The sequence below is a fragment of the Gavialis gangeticus genome, unplaced genomic scaffold (genome assembly GCF_001723915.1).
Source record: "Gavialis gangeticus isolate Ggan-Ray unplaced genomic scaffold, GavGan_comp1, whole genome shotgun sequence".
Lineage (NCBI taxonomy): Eukaryota > Metazoa > Chordata > Crocodylia > Gavialidae > Gavialis > Gavialis gangeticus.
Window position 1 is genome coordinate 156,876,043 of NW_017729022.1, and position 7,918 is coordinate 156,883,960.

General features: G+C 42.2%; 1 protein-coding gene across 1 annotated transcript in view; it reads left to right on the top strand.

Annotated features, from left to right (window-relative positions):
- The window catches only part of LOC109296799 (cytochrome c oxidase subunit 7A-related protein, mitochondrial), a 13,186-nt gene extending 10,589 nt beyond the window's left edge, over positions 1–2,597 (top strand). The window contains exons 2-3 of the mRNA XM_019516382.1: positions 1,167–1,301; positions 1,463–2,597. Coding sequence (XP_019371927.1) covers positions 1,167–1,301; positions 1,463–1,606 — 279 coding nt within the window. The 3' untranslated portion in view covers positions 1,607–2,597. The remainder of the gene's footprint in view (positions 1–1,166; positions 1,302–1,462) is intronic.
- The last annotated feature ends 5,321 nt before the right edge of the window (positions 2,598–7,918 follow it).

The window sequence follows — 7,918 nt, forward strand, 5'->3', positions numbered from 1 at the left end:
GTTGTCCTTGGTCCGGGTAGCTAGTCCCAGTTCCATCTCCGTCCATGACACTTTCATTGTAGACTATATGGTGGTACAGCTTTGACAGGAGAAGCTGTGGGTGGAACACTTGCCCAGTTGAGTCTATATTCTGGTGTTGGGCTCTTTCTTGCATGAGGAGATGGAAAATGAGCCTAGTTCCCCCATTTCATGAGCCAGGTGCTCTAATCCTGTGATTCTAAACCAGGGGGTTGCAGGACCTTGGGGTGCTTTGAGATCCTTTTAAGGTTCATTGTTCAGCTGTTAATGCAACAATTCTCACTGTTGCATTAACAGTTTTTTCTATTTATATGGACAAATTTAAGCTGCAGCTCTTGCGGCAGACATAACTTATACATACTTTCACAATCATGAACTATTACTCCATAAACTATTACTCCATAGACAAGTTATAAAAAACATGCAAGGGAGCATATCATATTGTTCTGGGAACTATGACTCTGCATTCAAAATCTTACCCATAAGAGTGGATTAACATAGTTTTTACTTGTGCTTTACAGTAGGAATATGTAGTCAGAATAAGGAGGGATTAAATTTTTGGCTCTATGATTCAGTGGAATGCTTGAAGGATGTGAATTAGCAGCAGCTTCTGGTGGATAAATGTATTATACCTGCATGCAACCGGACAGGTGTGGGCAAGAGGAGAGTGTTTCTTAGTAACACTAGCATGAAAGGAGATGGTGTTAGCCATTTTCCATAGGTGTATTTACATTCACTCACTCAAGGTAGTGCCCACCACCAGACATCCCTCATTAGAGCTCCCTTTGATTATTGAGTGCCCTCCCTTTTTTGTCCTTTTCTTTTCAAGTAGAATGGAAAAATATCTAGATAGGCACTTAATTTCCACAAAGTGTCTTGCTTGCATAAACTTGTTGCATTTTGAACCAGAGAAATTTATCAGTTACAAATTAGTATAGCTTTTTAATTGGATTACAGTGGCTGTAGTTATGTGCGTGACCAGGAATCAAACCCAGGTCTCCCACATGGCAGACATGGATTCTACCACTTCACTTTCTCTCTATAATGCATCTTCATATTGGCTGCGGTAGCTTGTTTGCCTGGAATATGATATGGTTACATAGTGAGCTATCGAGGGAATATTGAACTTTATGCCCCTATTTATGCAGGGACTCAAACCACTGGTATCTACCGAACTGCCGGCTTCAATTTTTGGAACACCAACTAAAGTGGCTTCAGAGTCTCCAGCAGCTGTTTCTTATTGGGGAAAAAACAAGGTACCAGAACTACAGAAGCTATTTCAGGTAGAAACCAAAAGCCTTTACTAAGAACCGTGTTCTACCCACATTTTGCACTGAGTTTTTATCTTTGATCTTCCTGGACTATAGTGGCATGATTTTTAATTGTAGGTATGGTGGCTTGATGTGGTGATCTGTATAAGCATAACCTTTCTTTGTCTCCTCAGAAGTCTGATGGGGTGCTGGTACATCTGAAACAAGGAGTTCCTGATAAACTGTTGTATCGGACCACTATGGCTCTAGCACTTGGAGGGTCCATTTACTGTTTGATAGCATTATACATGGCTTCGCAACCGAAAAACCGAAAGTGAATGACCATAACTTTGAAAAGGATGGTATTTCCCTGCAAAGCACAGTGGTGGATTACCCTCTGCACTTACTAGTACTTCTGATTCTGTGATTCTCAGATCAGCATTCAGTGAGAAAATGTGTTGGAAATGGCTGCCAAAGCAAGAAAATTTAAAGGGAATTTCTTGATTTGCTGTAACATTTCTTTGAGGTCTCCCATCTTTCCTTCCCCATTAGCAGAAACCCAAACAAACATAATGGCCTAAGAACACCTGGGTGAATGGGGTAAAACATGCCTTTTTCAAATTTGGATGTTGGACATGGAAAAGAAAAATCTTAATTGTCAAAAGGGAAGTGAGGGAACTCTAGGATAGGAATGATTTTTGGAGTAGTCACACAAGGTTTGCTTAATTTATTCCTTGATGGCAAAAATCTGATGGTCATATCCAAATTATAGCATAGCTGTAATGGTGTAAACATAGTTAAACATTTTCAGTTTGTGTATGTAAACAGAGGATTACTTTGTCCAGTCTTCTAAGACAAAATGTTTTCAACCCTTGTACTGTATTTATTCCGCTATGTGAGCATAGCTGCTTAAAGCACTGTTTTACATCAGTGCTTCTGTATTGTAACACCAGCTTTATCAGTTTTTGTCATCCCTTTTCTCAAACTATATTTTCCTAAAACTAAATATATATATTTTACTGTGGAATATAGCAGTACATCTATTGAGATTCTTCAGATTTGAAAGTCTCCTTTGAATTTTTGTGTGGCCATTCAGTGTTTCAGAACAAATCTGGTTAATGCCCTGTACCTTTTTTTAAAAGCAGACACTTGATTGAATGCTGTCTAGATGCCAGAGTTATTAACCCTGTGAAATTCTCAGAACTAATGTTAACAATTATTTCTTGGACCACTGTCATTTCATATCTTAGTTCAAAGTAAACTAATAAAATGGCACAAATAAATTATGTTAAAAAAGTGGAGGTCAGTAAAATCATTGAGTTACTCTGTTCTTTTTTTTTTTATTGTAAAACTAAGCCGCCTTGACAACAGTGGGTGAAACCTTGGAAGGGTGTAGTAAGCCAGAGGCATTATGGCATGCACCTTGTTAGTTGGATAGACACTTACCCAGTTTGTGGACTGACATTATAGCTCTCTCACTAAACCTGCACGTGTGTGGATGCAGAGGTTCCTTTTAAATACCCATGCTATTCCAAGCTACCAGATTCCACGTTTATGTTCAGGAGCCTGGTTCCTTCCCTACCTCTTCTCGTCATTACATACATCAGACTTCCACTAATTTTATTTGGCTTGAAAAGTAATATGGTTTGGCTCTTATTAGACAAAAAGTAAGCAATTCAAATGCTTGGTGTTTTAGAGACCCCCTTGTCTTATAGAGACTGTTTCATAGAAGGTAAATAGCACACTGCTTTACATGAGAAATTGAAGCTAGAGATTAATGTTAGTTCCCTTTTTTGGTTCCTTAAATTCCATCTGTTTGAGAAGCTTGTGAGAATAATAGCAGTTGAAGAGCATGATGAGAAACTGACTAATTTCAGGAACGGGGGGTTAAAGGAAATGAACACTGCCTTTAAAATCAAATTTGGTTAGCCCCAAGAGCCCCTGCTTACACAACGTACAAGCCCACTTAAAAGTCACTGTGAGACAAAAGACTTTCACTCTCATCCTGACTAAAGAGATCTATACTAGAATGGGTGGGTTGGTCTGCCACCACAAGTCATTAGTTCAGAGGTGAATTTTGAGTTAATAATACAAAAGAATTACACTAGCTTATTTATAGAGTTTATGAGAGAGAGCTTTTTTTTACTGAATATAGAGGTAGATCTTTGCCTAAAAGTGCAAAGGTTAAGTTACCCTTCAGCTGAAGGTTCTTACCCCAAATATCATTGTGGAATGAAGGAAAAAATTGAAGCGTCATTCCCTGTAGGCTGCTTTTGAAGGGAGTAGCTAACCAGACCACTGGGTATATCAGTTTCCTCAGGAGGTCTGATACCTGTTGAAACTCCGTTGCCATAGACATCAGAAGTCTTGCCCTGCTTCAGACCTTGCTCAAGAGCTGTTCAGTTATTGTGTCTTTGGAGGCAAAGCCAGGCAGCAACTAAAAGTTCTGCTGTAGCCAGAAATGAAATGAAGTGAAGTCTCTGCTAGCAGTTCAGCTGACCAGGCTCTGTTAACTGGTCTATGGCCTTTGCTCTTTACAGCAGGCAATTTATAGAACGTTCTGAAGCTTGGAAAGCAGCTTCTTAATTTTGCCTTTTTCAGCAGCAAGCACAGCTGAAGTAGGATGAAAATATGGCTTCTCCCAAAAGTGATAAAGCTTAGTACAGGCTTGCTTATGGCAAATGACTCATTATTTTGAGTTAGAATGGGGAATGTTTCAAGTCACTGTTCCAGCAGTGGAACAGGAAAAAAGGTTCCCAGGTGTTTTTAAAAGGGGCCATTAAAAAGGCAGAAATTGGCTGCGACTCTTGAGGACCTGAATAGATTTTCTGGAGGCAACAGATTTACTATGAGCTATGATAGAAAACTAAGCCCTTTCTGTCCTAAAATCCAAACATACCACTTCATCTTTAAAGAAAGAGACGCTTTTTCCCAATCATCATAGTAAATATTTCTTACGAATAAAAGCTTCCCACTTATTCTTTTATATTGTTCCCCACTGAAGAATGTTTTCTCCTAATTAGACTGTAGCAAGCCAACAAATCATATAAGCAGGAAAGGCAGCCACATGAATTTTGGTTGGCTGAGAAATTCCTATCTGAGGGTACCTGTAGACGTGGGGAAGCTGGTCTAACACTAATTATATCATTCCAGCAGATCAATTGAGTTTGATGGAGCATGTTAATTAGTGTGCTTCCAGCAGCCTCATGCTTCAAAATGGTGGTGTGGGACCTTTAACTAAGGCTTATTCAACAAGCTTAAGTTAAAGTGACCCTGCTGCCATTTTGAAGCACGGGGACACTGATACATGAGATGCTGTGGGTGCTTTAAATTAAAGCAACTCTTAGAGCCTCTGTAATTAAAGTGCCCCTCACCCCCAGAGCACATGCCACCCCCAGAGATCCTGGTGCCAAAATAACCCACACTTAAAATGGGGCAGTGCACTTTGGTGGCAGTGCACACCCCCTGAAACTAGAGTGGCCAGTTATACCCCAGCTGTTGTTGGCCAGGCTCCCTGCTGCTGGATTGCCACAGCTACCGCCCCAAAGGCCCCCAGCACTACAGGTGAAGCTGCTGGGGCCAGCTTAGGTGTTGACCCCAGCTTCCCTTACCCCACCTGGGGTAACACGATGCATGTCAGAGCACGTGTGTGGAGACATTCCCTGGGGATAAGTAGCAGCACATATTGTTTCCACTCATTGGGATGCTCCCTAAAAATACTCACTCTGTCATTGAAGGAATCGATCAATCAAGTGACGTGTCCATGACACCAAAACAATAAAACCTGTGTCACTTACAGTTTTAAACTGTCATAGCCATCTGATGCCTATTGGGTGCAGAAGTCTCCTTGCAGTGCGGGATGGGGTAGGGAGGGGGAGAAGGGCTTCTCTCAATTTCTGTAGACAAAACAAGGAATATACCCAAGAAAGTTCCTTCAAGTATTTTCTGACTTATTTCATCACCCTGTCTCTCATGGAACCCAGAAAGCAGCATTGGTCTGGTATCCACTGTTATTGATCTCCCTACTCAACTCTTTCAGAAAGAAAACCATTATGATTTTGTGCACATTCTAAACATCACAGGTATAACTCTTAGATATAAGCACTAATCCTTACCCTTTTCTTTTCACGTTTGTTCTAATGCATGCTATTGCATTTACTCATCTTTTGTGGTGCTTCTAACAAAAGATAGCCATTGAAATGCTATGGGATTGTTTTCTGGGTTATTTTCAATCTTATCTCAAGTGTATAAAAGCACATAGCTGTTTCAGAAAAAACTCATCTCACAAGCCTCTCAAGATAAGCCCCTGCCTATATTGTTGGAGGGTACAACTGTTCCTCCTAGGAACCATTCAGAAACTAAGATGTATATCTGGGCAAAAAGTGAATACCAAGAGACAGAGGGGAGCATCTTGGTTACGCAGATTTGCAGGGGCAGTCACTATTGCAATATGTTTATTTCTGAAAACGGACCATGTCACTGAACCTGAAGACCTGTTTCCTAAAGTCATTTTTCCTTAGGAGTTGTGGCAATGGCACACTAAAGCACTCTGAATATTGAGGCATAATTCAGTTGAAAGCACACTTCAACAGTAAAACGGCTGCATTCAGCAATTCAGGTTGAAGGCTTTTGGGGGCTGCCTGGATCAGGCTCTGGTGTTGCATGTGTCAGGCCCCCGGCCAATGTGAAGGTAAAAGGCACCATGGGATCTGATGCATGATCCCCATAATTGTGCTTCATACCATGCCCATGTGGCATGGCAGGAAGCTGATTATGGGATCAAACATCACATTGATCAAGACTTACTGCCAGTGCAGGGGGAGCCCAGGATCACGATCACAATCCTGGGCCCCCACTGCACCAGCAAGAAGCAAGTTCCCACAATTGGGAGCCCTGTCAGCTACTCCAGGCTCCTAACCTCGGAAGCATTGACAGCCACAGTGGCTGGGAGCCCCATCAGCTGACAGGGCTCCCTGCCATGCGGATGCACCCTTTGCCTGGGAGCCCCAGCCTGGCCACATGTTCAGTTAACAGTATGATAGGAACCAGTGACAAAGTTGCGGCATATTTTTTATATAACAACTTGGTGGTTTATTCCTTGTTTAATCACATCATTAGTTGCATTAATGTGTGGCTGAGTAACAAGAGGTGATTAACTGGTTAGTCATGTCTTAAGTGTAATGTATATCAGGGGCCATACAGTAAAATCTTACCCTCTTATACATATTTGTGACTTAATCTGCACAACAGCCATGTAAGGTGGGTTCATATGGTTTTCTCCAGTTTATGCGTGAGAAACATTAAAAGATTGAGTGGATTAAAAAAAAAGGGGAGATTCCTGTGGTATTTAGAGTCCAAAATTCTGATCCTGTAAACCACTGCTCACCTACTAACACCCCAGAGGTGCCTCTACTCCAGCAGCTACCCCACATCTAAACTTGATTAAGAGCCATAAACCAGGCATTTTTCCCAGCTGGTGGTCTCAGACCACACCTAACACAAGCCAAACACAAGGTGCAGTGGCAGCCACTGGTTCCTCTTAAAACACTGAAGGAGAAGAAAGAGGCTGCTTCTATGCGAGATGATGCATAATAGACTGATTGACTGAGCAAAAATGGTGCTATTATTCTAACATGATAGCATTAATCTACTGTGCATTAACATTCATGAAAACCATGTGATCATGCTAATGTGCAGTAGGAAAGCCTACTGCACATTTCGTGTGTGATAGGCAGTGCACATGAATGAATGTGTAGACACATTCAGAGCGGAAGAAGGTCAGGAAAGGGGATGTGGTGCTTTTTACATTACTAGATATTGGGTAAAATGCAGAAACAGTCTTTGCAGCAAATGCTAGGACCTGGGACCTCCCTCATACCAGGTGGCTGCCTTAACTTTTAGGCTCCTTCTTGCTTTCCCTGACCCCAGAACAGGGACAGCCACAAGGGCAGCAAACAGGGCAGTTCACAACGAGCTCATTAGGAACAAGATGAGGAAAGGGAAGAGGAAAAGGAACCAGGCACCAGATCCTGCTTCTGGAAGGTAAGTGAGCCTGTGTCTTTGGCTTGCTGAGTGTTTAGTTGGTGGCCTGTGTGTTTGTGTGTGCTCTCTGAGCGGCTGGGAGTGCTGCTAGTTAGGTGATGGGTGCTTGTGTCTGACAAAAGCTGTAATGAGGGGTGGAGCCAGTCCAGGCCCAGAAGGGTATAAAAGGAGATGCCCTGAACAACCAGGGAGGGGGTGAACAAGAGTAGCAAACAGGGTAGTTTGCCACCACCTCTTTGAAGGGGAGCCTTTAAGACAAGTTGTTTCTTTAATTAACCTACATATATTTAGTGTAAGTAGCTAAAACGCAGCAGTTAGACCAATACTTAAGCCCCTTGTTTAAATAGAGCCCAGAGGTGGGGGGGAGTTGAGAAGTCTGCTAGGGAGTTTGCCCAGAAACTTCTCATCTTTCTTCACTGTAAGGTTGGTGAGAGGAAACAGGTTAGCAAGGGAAAGGGAACTTCTTGGGACCAAGCAGCAGTGGACAGAGTTACAGGGGAATTTGCTAGGGAAGATCTGCTTAAAAAGGGGCAGGAAGAGATAGATGGCAGACTAAGAGACCCAGAGAAATGGTTGGAGGACATCACAATGTCACAGCCGCTGCCACT